This window comes from Lepisosteus oculatus, chromosome 3 (assembly GCF_040954835.1).
Source record: "Lepisosteus oculatus isolate fLepOcu1 chromosome 3, fLepOcu1.hap2, whole genome shotgun sequence".
Lineage (NCBI taxonomy): Eukaryota > Metazoa > Chordata > Actinopteri > Semionotiformes > Lepisosteidae > Lepisosteus > Lepisosteus oculatus.
In genome coordinates this window covers 58,507,428-58,529,446 of record NC_090698.1, presented here as the reverse complement: position 1 = coordinate 58,529,446, position 22,019 = coordinate 58,507,428, and the positions used below count along the sequence as shown (strand labels likewise).

General features: G+C 37.6%; 1 protein-coding gene across 1 annotated transcript in view; it reads left to right on the top strand.

The window, feature by feature from the left end:
• abhd17b (abhydrolase domain containing 17B, depalmitoylase) overlaps positions 1–20,998 on the top strand; it is a 33,635-nt gene extending 12,637 nt beyond the window's left edge. Inside the window, exons 3-4 of the mRNA XM_006626873.3 lie at positions 17,360–17,539; positions 20,561–20,998. Of these exons, the coding sequence (XP_006626936.1) occupies positions 17,360–17,539; positions 20,561–20,780 (400 nt within the window). The 3' untranslated portion in view covers positions 20,781–20,998. The remainder of the gene's footprint in view (positions 1–17,359; positions 17,540–20,560) is intronic.
• The last annotated feature ends 1,021 nt before the right edge of the window (positions 20,999–22,019 follow it).

Sequence of the window (22,019 nt, the reverse complement as noted above, 5' to 3'; positions counted from 1 at the left end):
GTAGCTCTATATTTGAGATAGTAAATTAAAAATTGTGCATCAATGTAAAGATTTTCACATTTGAAAAGGCCTATTAACACAAATGGGATACCCGATGTTTTAGTCATTTTTGGACATTTGTATTTTGTTCTTGGCCAGAAGACCTTTCCTCCTGATGTAAAGATGATAACTAACCATCACCAATTTAGGATCTTGGATGAGGACTTAATTAAGACTGCACAGAGTCTTTTAACTCAGTTAAGATGTATGTTGTGCCATTGGCTTTTACAGTTTACTGTTCCGTGTAGTGTAGCAGATTACATTTAGAGCCCTTTTAAGGAAAGGGAAAGCAATCCTCTACAAGACTTAGTAGCACCAGAAAGGTACTATAAGTCAGTGCAGCTTTGTCTCAGCGGGAGTAAGAATTTCAGTTGTAGTTTCACATTTCTTTTTAAAACCCTGCAATCCCAGTTTTATGGTTAGGTAGAATGAACTGTCAGGTATCCATTTCAATGGCACAGTAATTGGAAGATATGAAATTGTACCTGAAAAATTGACCATAATTGTGCTGCAAAGCAGTCTGAGGAGTACTCTGCAGCTTTGATAGCAAGGGGCTAATCAGGGTTTAGACTTTGGTATAGAAATGCAAGAATTGTGCTCGATATTCAGGAAGGGAAAGGCTTATTGTGTTTCTTATAGGTTGGTATTCAGCATCATAAGAGTGGATTAAATTGTGTCATTTGGTACAGTATTAACAGATGCATTTTAAAACTTGGATTCAATTATTTCTTCAATAATGTATATGTAGCATTGCATATATGAACCTGCATAGGCTTCCTGCACTGTATCAGATAACAGCTGCATCCAGGGCCTAAAAATGATAATCCTATGCCAAATATTAATTTTGAGAAATACAGTAGTAGTTTTGGATTATGCTTTCTGTAATCTCTGAGTAATTCTCTTGAATACGTCAGTTAAGTATTAGGGACTCTAATACTTTTTGCCTGAAAAGGCAAAACAAAGTTTTGTGGTTTGTTTTTGTCTTAATAATCTAATAATCAGAACTTTAACAACCTATACATGGAGCGGCTATCAGTGGAGCATCTCCCATTCAGCTCATGGGCTCATTTCTGAGAACAGGCCGTCACAGCAGGGTCATTCAGCTTCACATGTGCTAAGACTGAATTCCAGACTCGCTGAACAGTTTAGCCACTCTGACCATGTGTGTCACATCTGAGCAGTAGTAAGGTAATCTTAAACTTAGATTTTCATCATTGAAATAGGCAGCATTGTGGAGTAGTGCTTATGGCTCTGGCCTGGTAGCTGATAGGCCATATATTCAAACCCCTGACTTGATTAAATGAGCACAAATATATGTCGATTTGGGTAAATGTGTCAGCTACGTTAATTAGTTGAATTAATTGAAGTAGCAGAAATCCCCATTAAGGGTTCTGCTCTTGCTCTCTTTATCTCTCTTGTATCCTTTTGCTAGGATGCAGATCTCATGGATCACTGTTCCTGCCAATGATCAGACTGGGTGAACAGCTGAAGAATGTTAAGGATTTGTTCAAAGTATTATTTGGGGTTAGGTTTTATGTTATACAGCAGATCCGGATTACACATGTCCCGATATTTGATTAATAATCACGCCTAGTTTTTTGATCATTTGTGGTTTGTATGGGCTGCTTGAGGTACACTTAAATCCAAATCTGGCGTTCCACAGCAAATGGGTTTGGCACCCTGATATAGGCCTGGTTAGTGACGGGTCAGCTCCACAGATTATTCCAAACAGCTAGAAATAATTCAAAACTGGGTAAACAGAAAGATCATATTTTATATACACAGGTGGATAGTGTACCATGCAGGTTGCAAAAACATGCTATAAACCTAAAATGGGGGGAACTCTTAGCTTGAAGATGGTACTAATTAAAGACCAAGGTTGCCTCATTTTTTCACCTGATGATGATGATGATAATAATTGCTTACACTTACAGCCATAGTGCGCTGGAACACTCACCACACATCAGATATCAGTGAGGAGGAGAACAGAGTAATGTAGCCAATTCATAGGCTACATAGATGGGGATTATTAGGAGGCCATGATTGGTAAGGGCCAATGGGAAATTTGGCCAGGATGCCGGGGTTACACCCCTACTCTTTTCGAGAAACGCCCTGGGATTTTTAATGACCACAGAGAGTCAGGACCTCAGTTTTACGTCTCATCCGAAGGATGGTGCCTTTTTACAGTATAGTGTCCCTGTCATGGGGCATTAGTAATGCCCTGTAATGGGGCATTAGGACCCACACGGACCGCAGGGTGAGCGCCCCCAGCTGGCCCCACTAACACCTCTTCCAGCATCAGCCTTAGTTGTCTCCCATCCAGGTACTGACCAGGCTCACACCTGCTGAGCTTCAGTGGGCTGCCAGTTGTGAGTTGCAGAGTGATATGGAATCAACCGTGAATGGGAAACTCAGGACAGATACAGTACATGAAACTGAATCAGGAGGCACTTCTTTAGACGGATGTTTGTGGGAATGGAAATGGGGAAACAAGCTAACCAGCCGTGATGTTGATGTCGATGGTATCAAGGAACAGCTGGGTAACTCGTCGTGATGGAGTCACCATTGGAGGATCCTTGGCTGGCTTATCTACTAATTAACATAGAAACTAGGTGCCAGAATGGGCTCATCTGGTTCGAAAAAATTGTTTTGAAATTGATTCATGACTTTTGAAAATAACAGAGGGTCTAACTTTCTAAAAAAAATTGTAGTTAAGTAAAAAAGTGTAAGAGTATTACTACATAGCAATAACATTTGAAAAAAAAATTACCGGAAAAGCACTGGGGTAGTACTCTAAAATAAATAAAAGCTTGTTTTCTATTTTTTTAAGGGTGGCCTACAGTATGAATCAGACAATTATCATTTTGTTTACATAGCAACCCTCTGTTTGGTTATAGATAAATGTTTTGGGTGTGGATTTTTTTATGTTGTACTACAGTTTTCTTAGTCAAAGATATTGAGTCATAATTAAGAAAACGGGTATATCAGCATTTTTACAAATGATCACTTTCCCCCACAATCAAATGATTATTCATTTTTCAGGGTGAGAATGAAACTTGTATTAACACGGGTGGTTTGGTGAAGTGTTCCTCTGTTTCTCTTCTGTCCCTGCAGTTGGCCTCCTGTTGTGGGATAGACTCTGCTTTCTGCAGCCCTCTCTAGGAGAAGCATTGCCGATACTGGGTTGATGTAATTACCATTAATATACGGTATCAAAAGGAAAAAAATATCTTGTACATAGCTATTCAAGATAAAATATGGTGAATGAGAAAAAATGCAAGTACTGAGCCAACTTAGGTCTCATGTGTCTTGTATCACAAAATAAATGAGAAAGAAATTAGACACACTGCAGGACCAGGAGTGAGTTGGTTGAAATTGAAAAGTTGGTTGAATTTAAGATAAGATCACTTTATTAGCTATATACAAGTTCTTGCATTAGGAATTTGTCTTTTTTGCATACCCCAACTTGTTCTCCATGAGACACACAGATACACAGACAGAGAGAAGCTTGGGGTCAGAGCGCAGGGTCAGCCATTGTACACCACCCCTGGAGCAGTTGGGGTTAAGGGCCTTGCTCAGGAGCCCAACAGAGTAGGATTCCTCTGCCGGCTGCGGGAGTTGAACTGGCAACCTTCCAGCCACAGAGCCACTGCTCCGCCCTTTATAAGTGGCTCTTTTCTTTGCTATCATTTTTGGTATGTACAGCACGTGTTTTATATTTTTCCTTAATGTAGGCCTAATGTGGATATCTTATTTCAGATGTTTGATCAGTGCAGTGAGATGCGGAGCAGATTATATAGGACATATTGGTTTAACCACCGCTATAGTAAAACTACTGTGGAAACTGACTGTGTACAGTGGCTTGGGCATTTAAAAATGTTGATAGTGCTTTTATTTACAATGTAAAGCTGTGATTTAATTGTGAAACCTACAGATTTTACTTTAAAGCTCAAGGGCTGAATTTTGAATGTTTTGTATCTGATACACCACTAGATAACTGATAAGGCAGAAGGAACTTTAGCAATGAAGGATGAGGAGTTTCAGATTTGTGCTTTCAGAAATCAGTTTTAAATTTGGATGGATTTGTCCGTGATTATTTTTCTACAGGCTGCGTAATTTGTGTGTATGTGCAGTCAGTTTGTCTTTCTCTTTCCCCTAGAAATGCTGTGGACGGTAACCTAATTGTGAGACTTGAACTTTTTTCTCTTCAGACTGATATATCACAAGGTGTCTTGTGACAGACTTTGAAGTGATAGTGGTCTTCTTTTTACTGAGTGGTTTTATAAATTGTTGAACGTCTAGCAGTGACTTTTTTACCCCCTATCTATAGATGGGGGTAAAAAAAGAATAATTTGCAGTTGGTGGTTGTTTTACTGTTTTACACACAAAAGCAAGCGTTTGTTGTTTGCGTGTTTACATATAAACATACAGTACTTATATCACTTTTCCGTACAGCACACTATCGTGTGCCTTAAGAAGTGGGTTTGAATTGTGAGAACTGCTTGTGCTGTTTTTTGATTGGCCTTTATGAGATAATCCTATTAACCTGCTGACACTCGTCTACATGTTTTCACACTACAGTAAATTGGTTGCAAACCTTCTGTTTAATTGGTCTGTTTTGCTTTCTTTTTCATTTTTATATTAATTTAGTTACCTAAAATTATAATTCACATGCAAAATAATCTGTAATGGCTTGAAATCATGTTTTTGTGTTGCTATTTTCCTTAAATAAAACCCCAAATGTTGTTTAAAGATTCTTGGTAACATTTTGTAATTCTGCCTTATGTTGATTGTATGTTACTTACCATTGTGTGTTTTTTTTTACAAAATATTTAGTGGTTTACAGAAAGGTATGGAACAGATCTTCTAGACTATTATGTCATACTTGAGTTTGTACTGACATGTATTTTTAAAGGTGTGTAGGTATAGCCTATTAAATTTGCAGCATTTTCTCCCAGTTATAATTAAAAAGTGGTTGTTGCAGAAAAAATAAGTAGGCTACACACTTAAATGAAAGAATACAACTTTCGCTGCCAAATGTCGTACCATTATAATACATATTATTCTGTTTTGTGCGGTGTTGAACGTTTACACCATGGTATTATGAAAAGTTTTCCCTTTTAGCATCTGTGAGGATTTGCCGCAGGGCAGTGTAAGGAGAAGATATATGATTTTGAAGCAGGCACCTGCAAAGACACGACATACTGAATCACTCACTCCACTCCCAGTTTTTTTGTCTGCTACGGTGTTAGGCAAACCTTTATCATTATAACGTGGCATAGGCATATTTTCTGACACCTCTGTAGTTAGTATTATCCCTCCGCTGGCAGGGATGACAGACAAGACGCCACCTTTGCTGTGAGGTTCTGGCACATCTGAAGGGCAAAGTTTTGCCACTCCTCCAGGCAGAAGTGCTCTGGCGCTTCAGTTACTTTTTGGGTTCCTTTAGTGAAATGCCTTCTTGAAATATAAACACAAAGTTTGGTTGGACTGAGTTTTAGTGTGTAGTTAAAGATGACTGTACCAATTTGGAGAGATGCTTCAGGTCATTGCTAGGCTGGTATGTCCATGTTTGGCCAAGCTTGAGCTAATTGGAAGAGGAATCCAGGGATTGATTAAAATGCACTTGAATGTGTTAAGAGTCCAGCTATTTTAACAAGGGCTTCAGATCCCATAGATGTGATCTAAACATAAGGCCTATGTACCAAACTGCATATTTCACAGTATCTTCTTAACAAGAACTTTACCCTTTTTATGCCAGACTGATGAGCAAGGCTAAAACCTTTAAACTTTGTTTAATCCTATCATTAGATATGGTTCCAGTTGTCCTTCACCTGTGGTTTGGCAAATCTGATTCACCTCTTTTTGCGATTCACCCTCAGAAGAGGCTTCTTCCTTGCAGCCAAGCCATAAATGCCACAGTCCTAGAGATTCATGGGTAATTTCCGATGTTGTCCAATATTCTGAAGATGCAGGTTTGTGTTGGAGGACTTCCAGCTGTTTCCTGGTTTTGTAGTTGCCTCCTGAACCGCTTGTATTCATAGAGTGGCTACTATACGACTAGCCTTAAAGTTCTCCATATCTGAGTATGAAGTAGGAAGTTATAGAGGTTTTTGTGGATTTTTTTATAGCCATCCCCCGATTTATCGATATTAATAGTCATTTGCCGCTGTCTTCAGAGAAGTCTATAACCTTAGGCTTGAGTATACTGTATTATCAAATTCGTAAGTCATTCTCTTAAATAAATCTTGTTTTTTTTTGTTCTTAAATCATCAGGGATATGAATACATTTGAATGCACTGTATATAATTTATTTGAATCTGTTTAATGGTTGAAAATATATTCCAAGAAATGTTTTTCAGCTTTTATATTTCTAGCATGCAGAAGTATGTCTCAGTCATGTGGTATAACAATCAGTTTTTTTCACTGGTGGTCTATGAAATGATATTTAGAGATTCTAGGGGCCAGTCACAGATTTGTCTTTTAAATAAACTGCCACATTTACGGACTCCCTTTGACAAGGTTATAGGCAGATTGTTTTCAATGCTAAGATTATATATGGTAATTGCAGGGTCAGGTATTCTGTATTTTTGTGTATGAGTTTTTTCGGTTTATACATGTTAGATCAACTCACATTATCTTCTGCATTGAAGACTTTCCCTTTTGCAGTGTTTGAAGTATACAGGACAAGTCTGAAGCTTGCAGTATTGTTTTACAAATTGTAAAGAATTTATACTAAGATCATTACAGCATGATGACTGTCTTTCATCTGTCCTTGCTGATTTGTGAAGTTGCTGTAGTACATGTGTTTAATATTGACAGTTAGCGGTATTAGTGTACACTTTAAACAAATATGAGTAAATGTATTACAACATCTTCCAGTGACGCAGAAATACCTTTCAGGAATGATCTTGTGGAAGAATCAGGAATGATCCGGTGATCAACGTGACCTGTGAAGTGAAGCCCCTTGGATGTTAATTGAAAAAATTTAAGAAATAATATAGCTGCAGGTTCTTCAGATGTACTGTATCATACAGTGGAGTGTCTGAGTCTGAAAGAAAACAGCGCTGACGAAGAATACTGCTTTATTAGACTTGGCCTGAGAGACCGGAATGATTGAAGAGGGGGAGGAGTAGCAGTATACACATATTCAGGCTTAGAAACTTGGCTTAGATGAATAATGGGTCTTAGAATTTATATAGGTCAGATTTACAATCTGAAGGAATATTTAGGAGTTTGCTAGATATAATCAAATGCTGATATTAATAAGAATTCTGTTCTTTATAAAGAAACTAATTATATAAATTAAAAACAATATTTTTTTCTTTAATTGGAGACTTCAAATTTCCTCACATAGACTGGAGAACCTATAAGAATGTCAGCAGAAGACATTGAAATGTTAGACATGCGTCATGTTGCTGTTTAATGCACATTGCTGGGGCACCTTAAAAAAAGATTTAATTTAGGTCTCTGGTGTGTTATTTGAAAATTTACTGTAGTACAAATTGTGAGCTAGTGCTACCAGGAGCAAACACCTCTCACATTTGTAATGTGATCTCTTTTCCTTTGCTCTAAGGTTCTACCTGTTCATTGTATTTGATCTTAATGCTTGATCTGAATGCACCACTCTAAATGTAGGCGCTGCTGATGTTTAGAGCAGAGATAATGCTGTTCATGATGATGTGAGCATTAGATGCTCTTATGCTGTTGTATATTTACTACCAGCATGAACAAAATTGGGCTTGGTGATTCTAGGGTCATGTGACTTCTGTTCAATTTCAGGTTTCGGTTTTCACGTTTTGTCATAACAGTTGCCTTAAATAACCGACTGTCTAAAATGGACTTAATCCCTTACACTGAATTAGGTTTTACTTTAATCCTCCTCACATCTACCCCAAAACATGCACAGTGTTGGACGATGCACAAATGCAGTTTTATCAGATGAATACAAAGCTTTGAACAATTATTTACAGGCTGCTTGTAAAGTTAGTCCTTTTTGTTACGATCATTGTGTAGAAAACACTCATGTAATTAGCTAAATAAATCTAACATTAGCCAGACATAGTTGGAGTGTTTCTTTCTCTTCATTCATTTATGCATTGTTTTTATAGTACCTTGATAATTGTGTCCAAAGAAAAAGTTATGCAGGAATTAAAGATGCATTCTCAAAAAATTATGGTTTTTATCGGAATATGAACTCAGATTGTGTAAAACCAAGTAAGGGGCAAATAAATGCAATAATGTGTCATGTTTAAGGATAAAACTGAACTAGATTTAAATTCAGTTTATCAGTGTGAAGTTTGGATATGTGACAGGGCACCTGTATGTTGCAATGTTGCTGCATTCATTGATACCTGTGTAGGTCTGGGGCTGTTAAGACATCTGCATGAATATTTTCTATAATAATTATTTCTGATGATTCTGATGGTCTGCTACAACTGGTTTTCAACCTGTAGGAAGTGTGCTCAGCTTGGACCCTACTATTATATTTATTGTAACTTTGTAAGTTAAGGATGTTATTTCAAGGACGAAAGGTTAGATGCATCTCTTCTCAGTCACCTGGCATTAGCGGAGGAAACATTGTATGTGCTTGTGCAGTTTTATCAACATGCGAGACATTTTTCCATCATTAGGCATTATTAGTAGGTAACAAATAGCAGGCTTAATGCCACACTCGTCTGGTGAGCATGTCTGTCGGCAGTCACTCCTTGCCCTAACAAGTTCTGCGGTTGTGAAACCGGAACAGTCACACCACAAACAATTCTCCTTGAGGCCTAAGTTTTCACAAAAATGATACATTCCTAACATTAGAGTGGCGCACCTTCTTGCATTTCAGTCATAAGGTTAGAAGGGTTGAACTCTTAAAGAGAAGTGGTTCTAAAAAGTGGCTGGTGGTGTTAAAGTCCAATGAAACTAAACTGTGCTGACTGAATGGAATGGGGGTCATTTGATTTTCTAGACTGACCATTCTGAAATCGATGAAAGCAGTCGCCTTCACAGTGGAGAAAGGCCCTCTTAAACGTTTGCACAGTTTCTTACAGTAAAGGAGATTTGTCCTAGATTTGTGCTTACCTTTGGAGATTAGGAATAAAGAATTGCACATAAAATTATGCCTGTGCTTGGGGCATTACAGTTAGGTATTATGTATTTTTAGATCAGTGAATCGCTGGATGCATGAGTAACTCAGGCTTTTCACCAGAGCTTGCTCCGCCACAAAATACAAATAAAAATTGCTTCTGACGCAAATAGGCAATCCCCATTTTCTTAGAAGTATACAGTTGTAATACTGGCCTGTGTCTTACTTCAGGCTGTAAAGCAGGAATGTGCAGCCTAGGGATGGGTGCTGTGGGTTGGTGGGTGGGATCGTGTTTCAGCAGTTCAACATTTCTGACTAAATCTGGGAGGGTGATGGAAACAATCCGGTTCATCCAACCTGTTGTGAGTTCATAGTGAGTCATTAGGCATTTCCTGGTGACCCTGTTTCTTGTTAGTTTTCAATTTACCAGCACCACCTGTGCGACTGGATGAAGTGAAGCAACACCTGCAGGTAAAAATTCTGCAGGTACACCCACCATCAGATTTCTTTAAGTAGATAAAATAATTTTAAAAAACATGCTTTCCAATTTTGTTAAAATGTTTCACAAAGTTAGCAGAGCGTATATATATGTGGATATTTATTTTGAAGGAAACTTGTGGTTGTAAGGTTTGAAGGGCAGCAAAGCTCATCCATGGGAATTTAAAGTATTGCATTTTTTCTAACTGTGGAAAATCCAGGTATGTTTGGAACATGATTGGATATCTCATGTAAGTTGTATGGAGGACTCCTAACCCTCTGATGTCTAAACAATCACTCCAGGACTGGTCTGCAGTGCATTGAAGCAAATGTGTTGGTCTGAACTAGGTTTATGATTATAGGGGTGCCTTTTTACTGTACAGTTTATATTATGTAAGAAATGAAGCTCAGTGCTAGTATTTCAAATACAAGTTCTTCGGGCCTTCTCCTGTCTAATGTGTTGTTTTCATTTTTTACAGTATTGCAGCCTAACAATAAGTGAGGTCGAAAAGTTTGTCAAAATACGTACCAGGAAAATAATGCTAAATGAATGGAAAATTCTAGAAGATTTTATCTAAAGACAAAAGGACTTATTCACAAAAAATGAACCACACAATAGAGAAGATTTGGAATTTCGTGTTCAAAAATATTTTTTTTCCAGGGAGAGACATGTTTACCTTTGCCCCGTTACATTTGGTTCTGGAACTGAGAAATCTTCGAATAATAAAGATAATCATTTTTATGTGATGTGAATACCTGAGAGGTTGTACTGACGGCCTGTGTACTTGGTGGTGCTGGGGAAGACCTTGCTACTATAATTTTAATTTAATTTGACTTGGATATTCTCCAGAAACGAATCCTCAAAGTGTGATGTTGATTTATTGCCTGGTAGCAGAGGTCCTGCAGTGTCAGTCTGGAGCAGGGGTTGGCCACCTTTCAGAAAGGGTGTGCCAAGATCTGGCTCGTGCACTTGTTTTTACAGATTTACATGCCATTGATGGTTTTAATTGTCAATAATAGCCCTACTTACATCTGATTGATACAAATATAAAAATATAATATCTCATTAATAAATTGGTACGCGCATCTTATCATTTAGTGTGATCCTTGTGCTTGCTTTCCCTTAATGAGTTCAGTTGTTAACCAGCTATGGGAGGAACAAAGAACTGACTTTAATTTTTGAAAGTACCTGTTCACAGAGGTGTGTTGATCCAAATACTGAAATAATTCCCAAATCTCTGTCTGAAAAAACATCAGTGATTTGAACTCCATTTTTTATTCCTTGCAATCTTGTGCACATCTAAAACACCATGTCTCAAAATCAAATATGATAGTGGCGGAAAATCCCAAACTACCTTCGACAAAAGGCAAGAAGCTCAACATCTTTATGTGGTTTAATGAAGCCACTATTGAAGTTCCAAGAAATTGAAAATTGAACGAATGTCGAACTTCAAGCTGACTTTACTGCATTGCAGTATCAAAGCTGTCTGGTTTAATAAACATCACACTAAAACTTTGGAAATCCAGAAATCTGACAGAAAATTCTGAAGCCAGTTCCTGCGTGTACACTTCAAACTTGGCAACGCGGACTGTGCAGTGTTTTGAAAGATATTTGAAATGGTGGAAGGCTGAGGTGTCAGTGTCACAAGAAAAAAATAAGTGTTGCAAGAAGTGCCTTTCATGTTTCGCAAGACCCATAACAGTTTGATCTACACCCTGCAGTTGGAGGTGGACTTCATTCACATGCATGGTGGTGTTGGCTAGAAGCATTCGTTTTGCAACCAATTTTTCATTGTGCGGTTTGGCGTAGTTCTGACATTTTCTACAGCCCACAAATCGTGCCAAAATCTTCCCATGGCTTTACAATGTCTGACTTTATTAAGTTATTAGAGGCACGGTTTGCAAGCTTTTCAGTGAAAACAATAGCCTAGCCCCTCTAAAAATAATGCAGTAAATAAACCAGGTAGCATGTTGAATGTAGAGAATAACAGATCAGTCAAGCAAAGTTTTTATCTGAATTTCTTCCTGGCTTATTAGACTTTAATCGCCTCCTGGTCTAGAACCTGGAGTAACAAAGACTACGTGATGATTGTAGAAAACCGTATATCCGTTTAGAATATTCTTTACCTTCTGCTCTGACTAGTTTCACTTAATCAATGTGAGGTTTCCGCAATCACCAAGTTACTGCAGTCATAATAGTTATATAATATAGAACCATAGAATAGCACCTCAGTTTCTCATTGATAGAAGGCTACTGTCTCTTAGGAGCCGTCCATAATGCAAAAAGTCAGAGTAATGCACTCCTTGCATCAGTAACAGGGCTCATACTGAGTAAGTTACACCAGTGACGGCACCCACTCTGGAATCTAGACAGTGCAGCTTGTGTTGCTGCAGAGGATCCGGCCTTTGGGATGGGTGCAGTAATCCTCTGCCAGCCCGGCTCAGACCCTGACAGGGGCAGAGGAAAGAACACACCTGTCTACCGTAATTTCATTTTTCACAAGCACTTGCTCACGAACATTTTCGCTGCGGACGTGATATTGATCATATCTTAAGATCACTGATGCAATAATCTTGGTCAAATAACACCTTTTTGTTAACAGCTACTTGGGACAACGTGCTTGTCTGACAGTTCACCGATGAGTTCAACTACTTCTGCATGTGGTGATCATTAAAATGTTGATTTGATGTGAATACATTTTCTTTTCCTGCTGCACTAAGCTTAAATGTCTCCCAGGCTCAAGAAGTCCCTAGTGTTCTGTGAATTATGGTTTTGACCATTCTGTGTTAACAAATGGCTTTTGGCCTGTCTGGGTTTCATCTGATTAATTTTAGAATCTATCTGGCCTCTGACTCGCTCCAAGTCATTTTATAGATTAATTTATTAAATGCCAGGCTTCCAGGTGTTGTTCTCATAGAAGTCGTTGAACTACACCATTTTTTAAACACGGCAATGCAGTGTTTTTTGCTTTTTTGCCAATAGTTTGTAGGTTTGTTGTTTGCTGAATGAGAGGATTACATTTTTGCAGACAGGAGATGTAGCATTTCTTTTCTCTCTTCACTCCAGGTCTGATTTGGATCTAAATTAAAATCGCTCAAAAGCAAAAAGACTAAGTGAAAATACTTTTGTAATAGGTTGGACCGAAACATCTGTTTTGCGTTTTGAAAGAGCTCTGCAAGAGACTGTGAGAATTTGCTTTACTAATTGCATTAAGGAGTAGCGTTAGGAAGGCCAGAGTGTACAAGCCCAAAGTGGGATTTAGCTAGGACACCCTGCTCAGAACATGCCTACTCTTATGCAAGAAAAAAGCCTTGGCATCTTTAATGACCAAGCAGTCAAGACCTTGGTTTAAGGTCTTACTAAAAGGCAGCACCTCCTACAGCACAGCTTCTCAAGTCACCATACTGGGGCATGGTTTGGAAATTCTGGTCCAGGGGGGGTAGAGTGCCACCTACTGGTCAGCTGACACTTCTTATAGCTGCAACCTGGTTTTCCTTGGAGGTCTCCGTTCCGGTAGTGACCAGGCTTAATCCTGCTGAGCTTCTAAAATCTGACAAGATCACGCTGCAAGGTCGTAAATCTGCTCTTACCAGCATAGTCTACAAAGTACAAGGAGAAACGTGTTATATGGTAGTAGAGAACTGAATTGTACAGGTTTCTGTGTGTTACAGTTTAACAGCCCAATTTCTTCCTGTATACTACAGAGCTGAACTACTTCTCATACACCGATGTCATTAATGCCCTTTTTCTCCTAGTTAATCCACTTCAACTGTGAAGACAGCTTAACAGGTCAACTCACTTATTATTTTATGGTACGCAGACTTAAGATATGAATTTTGCTTTGCTCAGTTTTTTTTTTTAATCTGGGATTTCTTTTCAGGGCTTCTGATCAGTATTTGTCTTGATTATCAATCATTTGGAAGAAAGAAATCTGCAGAAACTATTGCTATTTTTTGTAGGAAAAACTCAAAACTCAGTATGAGAGTGTTTAATATATGTGTTCCCAGGGATGAAGAACACGTATTTGCTTTTCCACAAAATTACACGAAACAGTTCCAGCTGAATAATGAGCTACCACAGAGCTGAAGTATGAAATCTGTACTGCCCTATTTTTGACAGATTCAGGATTTCTGCCAAGTCAGAATCTCTGGCTCACCGTTTCATCCTGTTTGACATTCTCCCATCTTCCCCAGTGTGGGCAGTAGGCACAGTGGTAAGACTAGAGATCTGTGGGCGTGTCAGCAAACTGAACAGCTGCTTGCCTTCAGCATGAAGAGCAGCTTCAGAAATACCTGGAGCACATTACTACCAATGCTTTTTAAAACCCACAGACTTCAGAGACGGCTCTTGTATTCGGGACTTTTCATGAGGAGACTTCTGATGCAACTTCAAACAAAATGATATCTGACAATTATAAAATGAGGTTCAATGTCTTGGTTTAAAACACTTCAGTTGTTTTACAAATGGCAGAAATGTACCGGAAGATGTGTTATGCAAAATTGCTTTTATGCTTACTCCTCTGTCTAATCCTCTTCCTTTCCTGAATTTCAGAAAACTCTCATTGGCTAACCTAACATCTTCCTCATCCTCAGCACAGTTGCAGTCAATCTCACCTTCTCTGACTCGTTTACTATTTATGAAGAAAGGAGCATTCTGCCACTTCATGTTACCGGTGTTCAGATCAAACCTGAAGTTATTACTTTGCCTTTGTGTTACACGTGTACTGGAAAGTTCACATCAGAGCCACATGTTTAGCGGATGCCTTTGAAAATACTGAAAATGCACACTCAGGAACAGTCACTTTTCTAAAGGTTGTAATTTTCATTATTCAGTCGTGTTGACAAAAAGCAAAACTGAAACTGATAGATGACTAAGGTGTTGCCAGGCAAGGAGTTGACACATGCCATGCTTTCTGTTTATACCCTTCCTCTGGAATTGGCATTTCCAAAGGCTGTTCTACTTGTTGACTTACCGGTAAATGGACAAAATAAAAAAAGGCCATGAATATCAGTACGTTTATAACATAACTTTATTAACCCTTTACAATTTCTTGCATTAGGAATTATCTTGTCGCATACCCCAGCTTGCTCTCCATGAGACACACAGACAGGGAGAGAGCCTGGGGTCGGAGCGCAGGATCAGCCATTGTACAGCGCCCCTGGAGCAGTTGGGGTTAGGGGCCTTGCTCAGGAACCCAACGGAGTAGGATTCCTCTGCCGGCTGCGGGATTTGGACCGGCAACCTTCCAGCCACAGGCGCAGATCCTTAGCCACAGAGCCACCGCTCCGGCCCAATATCAAATTTTTAGTGTTTAGCTTCCAAATTATCATGCTTCCAGTACACCTCTTAAGATGTTCAGTCAGCCTGCTAATTGACGGCAAATCTATCATAATACAGAAAGTTAAAATGTCATCCAAGTTTTAAATTAGCTCCTTGAAGAAATGAGAAAAATATGTGATACTCTGGAAAGGCTTTGTTCTCTGCTTAAGCTGTGAACATACTGTACCTGCTGAGTAAATCCTGGGATGTTTGAAAAGAATTAGAAAAAGTTAAGCAAAGCATTAGCATATCCATCCAGTATCGTATCGTATTTCTGCAATAGCAGGTGTATTAGTTGACTTTATTTAATGCCTTTTGTTACTTAAATGCATTAAAGAGTTTCTTTATGAATATAAAAATGAATTTCACTAGGAAATCTGTGCATAAGTAAAGCCCATCATTAGTATTTTGAAAGGCAGGTAGGCATTTAAATAAGCATCAGCAGACTTATGATCAACCATGAAATATATTAACATTCATTTTGAAGATGTTGTTTAGTTACATTACGTAAATATTTGAAATCACAGTTATTAGTGTCTGCCTTCCAAATACCAAATTGATAGTGAAAATATCAAATTGATAGTGATCCTATATACAGTATAACCAGTCAATATATAGACTGCTTTTCCCCCAGTGGGCTTAAGAACTGAGATACATTAAATACTTCACTGTACTTTTTTTTGTCCATGGCACATTTTCAATACTCATTGATCTGTCATTTTCTAAATTTGGTCTAGAAGTGAAAAGCATTCCTGATTCAAAAGCCTGTGGCAAAGACAAAGGCTGTATTCTCTAGTTGGGCTAATTACACAGGGGGTAAAAACCTAATCTATTATTTCAGTACAGATTGGCCTCGAGGAAATTATTGATGGCCAGACATTTTACATGAACTAATAGAGGTGAAGTATGTTTGATCAAAATGCCTATCTTAAGATAACTGTGACTTAATGCTGCTAATAATTATGAGATATATTATGTAAAAATAGACTTTTTGTAATTATTTTGCAAATCTTTATATCTCCAAAAGATGTATATTCAGCTTATATCCTCTCCTGAATTTGCTAGTTTTTAATTAGTATTTACTATGAAGTGGGAAAAACTCCTTACTAAGCAAGAATACTTTTAATAGATTTTATGTACATTTTTAGTGCTTAACATTCAACACCCTGTTATTGATATGTTGATATTGATTCCGGTGAGCTGTAACTCTTCTACTGTAAAAAAAAAGAATGATCAGGTTTGTGTGCACATTTCACTGCTAAGGGTGCTTATACAGTATGCATGATCTTCTGACAGTACTGTATGTTCATTATATTATCATATATTCAGAATAGTTCTGGCGTGGATTTTCTAAATGGTAACAATTTCAGCTTTTGTTGTAAAGAAATTCTGTAAATTCTATAAATTCTGTCCTTGACATGTTTAATCTTCAACTGTTCAGATAAATGCAGCATACCAAGATCACGAGGGGTTCAGAAAAGAAGGCTAATCAAAATGTGAGATTATAACTCACAAAAGTTATGATTTAAGACTTTTTGGAATGTACTTCCCTTTTATTTGGTGTGAATTTGATTAATTTGTATGTTTTACATAATTTGTATGTTACTTGTCACTAATATGCAGAGTTGATGAATGGGTGAATTTCTCCTGTTAAAATTCCTTGTACGTAAGGACCTGTGGTTTCCTTAATCATCACTGGAATGCATAAAACCAGACCAAGACAAAAGACTTCACCCAAAACAATTTTTTTTCTCTATTTAGCTTTCAAGCTGTAGCTCTAATTTGGATAAAGCTTAGACTCATTGTTTTCACTATTGTATACGAATCGGAACATGGCTTAAAGTACTGTAACAGGGTTATCTTGATTAAATTTTAATTAGGCAATGTTACAATGTGTCTGTAAAGGACTGAAGTGTTATAACTAGTTTGGAAGTTTTGATGTACATGACATTAACTTGGGTGATCTGTGTTTCTAATCTAACTACGGTACACGTTAAATGTTTTGGTGAAATTACAATGACTTCATGGGCATGTATAGGATTATCAAGGAATTGTGTAAAGAAAACAGAAAAATTCATTTTTCATGTGTAGTGCAGTGTTGAGAGTTGGCATACTCCAAAGTTCCAAGTTCCTTCATATACATAACGAGGCCAAATTGAGTTTACTTCTTTGTTTTGTTTATTGTTTATTATTTACTGAGAGGAGAAGAGAGGTTTTATTCGTTTTGGTGGTGTTAATTATTAGCATTGCATGATCAGAAGCATGACGATGAGGACAGTTTACGCCTTGGATAAGCCAAGTTCTCTTACAGACTGAAGCTCTGGATCTGCAGTGTTAGTTCTGATCCAGCAAAAAATACTACTATGATATTAAATGTACGAAAACATTTCCTTTTTCCCCCAATAAGGCTCCTCCTACAGTATGTTGAAATTCCTTTTTTTTTTCAGGTACGGAATTCGCCCGGAAAATGTGATCATCTACGGACAGAGTATTGGAACAGTACCGTCTGTGGATCTTGCTTCACGCTACGAGAGTGCTGCTGTCATTCTTCACTCTCCTCTGACCTCAGGAATGCGGGTAGCTTTTCCAGACACAAAGAAGACCTATTGTTTTGATGCATTTCCAAAGTAAGGATTGTTTCATTTATTTTGTATTGTAGTGTTTGGGCTTTGTGGTGTTGGTCATTGATTCTGCTGCATTCATTGTTTTCTGAATAGGGTGTGACGGGCAATGTCACTTGGTTAAGGATGTGATATCGATGCAAAATACATGCCCAATTATTAAAACTTGAAATAATTTAAACAAAGACAGTTCTGTTTCTGCAGTTCCTAAGCTTACTGCATTTTGCTGAATATATTAAATATTTGAAACTAACATTGTGATCTTTTTGATTCTGCACTTTAGTAACTTTTGTATCCTTGACTAACTTCTATTCCAACTTCTATACCACAAGTTCGGTATTGTAGTAAAAGCTGACGTATTTTCCGATAACTGATTCGACCTTTATTTTTCCTTAGTGAATAAAAAAAACAATATTACACTCATTAGCTAGTGAGATATGGAAACAACAGCTTTTTTAAAAGCCATTTAAAGAGAATAGGAATCAAATCAACATGCTGAAAAGACATCATTTCTGTGATCTCATGATGTCTTAAAATCATTCAGGTAAAAAGAAATCAAAATGGTTAAATATATAAACAGCTGAGTAACAATTTCCAAAAAGTAGGACTTGATCTCAATATTTTCAATGGAGAGCTTATGTACAGTGGAACAGTGTCAAAGGTCTCTATAGCTTGGAACCATTTCTCAGTTGCAATAAATGTATACTAACAACACAAACAATTTAAATATAATTTATTGCCAGAAATACAACAAAACTATTTCATTATGGTATTTAACATTCCTGTGGAAACTGCCCTCATTACAGATACATCACAAACTTGGTTTGAACAGGAAGGTGACATTATTTTACTAAACTACCAAACCCAAATAACAAATATTGTTTGCAAATGAAGCATAAGTACCCCGTGTATTTTTAACGCACACAGCATAAAATGAAGATCTAGTGAGTGGCAGCAAAGAATGTGTTTAAAACCTAGATTTCTTAAAGTTATTGCTTGCTTTTGCAGTTTATGTTGCATAACAGATCCCTATTTTTGAATATACCTTTAATATTAATCGTATGCCAGAAAATTAGCCGAATATACTGGATAAACTTGTAAATATGTTATGGTCTGACTTCATCTTCTTCCCTTCACGGTTTCATTCATTTTTGTTTGGTTTCCTGTTTTACTTTGGATAACTTCTATTTTAAACATTTTTTTCTTTATAGGGCCTGTTTACCTTCAATGGACTTTGCTTCCATTCTCTTATCTCTCTGATTAAGCAAGAATCTTTTTTTCCTCAGTGCTTTTTGAAATCTCACATTGGATGTCATAGCAGTAACTTGCAAGCCTGCTTTATGCATGCTGTGCATGCAGCATAATGAAATAACTCTTTAAACAGAATGAAATGAAATGTTCACAAAACCAACCCGAAAAGGGATTCAAGAGTAGATTCGGAAGGTCTTCCTAATGGCAAATGGGAACATGCACATAGAGCAAAAAGATTTTGTGATTTCCAAGCCATTGAATGTGATAGGCATTCAAGATAAGCAGTCTCTAGCTCCTTCTATAGTGAACTTAATATATCATCTTTTGGTAACCGTGTTCTAATTATGAATGGGATAAATGGGTGTATTATATATACTCTGCCGCATCTCATGAACATATGATACTGTACATAACAGAAGTTGTATTTAGCATATAAACATATTCATTAAGAAGCTAAGGTAAGAAACGCCTCAGATTGTGCCATTGTGGTATTGTAGTCAGCAGTGGTATGGTTGCCTCGTCGTTTCACAGTCACCACAGCAAATAAATCCTGATTTATGTCATCTCATGTAAAACCAGCTATACCAGGCTACTGTCCCCTTGCTTGTAACATCTATGTGTACTCAACTCTTATTTCTGTACTGGATTAAAATATCCAGTACGAAGGTATTAAATAAAAAGGTATTTTCTTAACAAATAACATTAGCTATAATGATTTTAAGATTACTGGAATATTATGATGATTCCACTGCAATAGTGTTCTATTTATTCACAACATTTTATTTTTTACAGATTGAACACAGCTATAAGATGTGAACAAAAATAACTTATTTTAAATGTTGTATTGGTATTGCAAATTTTGCACATTTGCTCAAAACCTCAACCACTTTTTAAAATTATGTAACAAGCACGGAGCTTTATTTTTGTATTTCATTTATCTCAAGTAGGTAAAACATGAAGATCTTTATCAGTTGTAATAGTTGTCTTGCATGTATTCAACAGGCTGTACAACTGATCTTATGTTTGTTGAAATGTTGTTAAGTTGCTGATGTGATCAGGAGAGATGAGAGGTAATAGCAATACTCTCTTACTATAACAGTTTCTAATCCTCTTCCCTTCGCTGTGTTGTGTTTAATAATTATAATAATAATTGCTTACACTTATATAGCACTTTTCTAGACACTCCACTCAAAGCACTTTACAGGTAATGGGGACTCCCCTCCACCACCACCAATGTGCAGCCCCACCTGGATGATGCGACGGCAGCCATAGTGCGCCAGAACGCTCACCACACACCAGCTATCAGTGGGAAGGAGAGCAGATTAATGAAGCCAGTTCATAGATGGGGATTATTTGGCCAGGCTGCCGGGGTTACACCCCTACTCTTTTCGAGAAACGCCCTGGGATTTTTCATTACCACAGAGAGTCAGGACCTCGGTTTTACGTCTCATCCGAAGGACGGCGCCTGTTTTCCAGTATAGTGTCCCCATCAGTATACTGGGGCATTAGGACCCACATGGACCGCAGGATGAGCGCACCCTGCTGACCCTACTAACACCTCGTCCAGCAGCAACCTTAGTTTTGTACTGACCAGGCTCACACCTGCTGAGCTTCAGTGGGCTGCCAGTTGTGAGTTGCAGAGTGATATGGCTGCTGGCTGTTTACAGGAAAACTATTCTATCTAATTTATTTTGAGTGATGGTTTCACTGTAGTGAGGGTTAATGTTGAAAGCATCTGAATAACCCCTAAATTTCCCTTGATTTGTCTTTACACAGCATTGACAAAATTTCTAAGATCACCTCCCCGGTGCTGATTATCCACGGGACGGAGGACGAGGTCATTGACTTCTCGCATGGCCTGGCCCTGTACGAGCGCTGCCAGAGACCCGTGGAGCCCCTGTGGGTGGAGGGCGCCGGTCACAACGACGTGGAGCTGTACGGGCAGTATCTCGAGAGATTGAAACAGTTTGTCGCCCACGAGCTGGTTAATTTGTGAAAGGACTCCGCAACTCAGCAACTGTGAATTTTTTGTTGTTCTCATGTTTGAACTGCACGTAATCACGCTAAGTCAGAAAAGATGTAAACCGGAGGATTCTGTCTGCATATCACGTTCCCTGCCTTTTAGACAGAGAACGTACAGGTTATGATTTGTAAACATTTGTAATGAAGGTTTTCATGCCAGTATTAAAAAAAAAATGAAATCCTCTAACACTATCATTTGGTCAGTCTGATTTCTTAACTAGATTCTTTATGGTTATCACTTTTTTATTGATTAAACTGTAAATGTACAACATTTTAATGAGTACTGTATGAAATGTAAATTCAGAAATTTGCTGTGCAAGTGTTGCCAAATGTTCAGCATATCAGAAAGCAAATTTATATGGAAACATTTTTAGAACATCTCCAAGAATCTGTATAATGTTTTTTCAGAGATACTGTAGAACTGTAAAAAGAAAAAATGTTTTCTTATTCAGTCAGCTGAAGGTTTTGTTTTATTTTTCAGACCACTCGTAAATGCTGGATAAATTTAAAACTCTTTTAGCATTTTCAGAGAAATTGTTTTTCTAGTAATTTTTGTCTATATACTGTAGATATTGCCTGACAGCCAACTTAGTTTTTTTTTTCCTGTTGCCTGTTATTAAATTATTAGGAAGCAATTTAGGAAGTCTGAATGAAGAAGACTGTGTACTAATGCTTTAAAAAATATTCTTAATTAGATATGGCCAAATGCACACAGTCAGCTGAGTGTAAATGAAACGCTTCATAATATACTGTTTACTACGTAGATTGTAATGGAGGAATTTTTTCATGGTTTGGACTTGTAAATAATGTTTGTACTTGACATTTTTATTTTCCTCCGCGTTCTTGTGTATTATGCATACATATTTGTATATCCATTTTCTTCTAAATGGGGTGGGTAGCATATTAACAATTTATCCTGACCAATGTAGTTATTTTTATTTTGTGTAAAATGCCTTTCCTGACTGAAGGGACTTGACTTATATATGAAACGGTAATAATAGGAAATAAAATGTATTTGAGAAAAAAAATGTGCAACGACCATCAGTCCACAAGATCACACTACTGTATTAATAAGGAACAATTAGAGGCTAATACCACACTGAAAGATGGAAAATGTACAGTGTTATGGCCATGGAGCCGCCTTCTTTGTGTGAGGGAGACACAAGAAAGGAATGGCCGTGTTAGAGAGGCTGTAGCAGATGAGTGTCAAGCC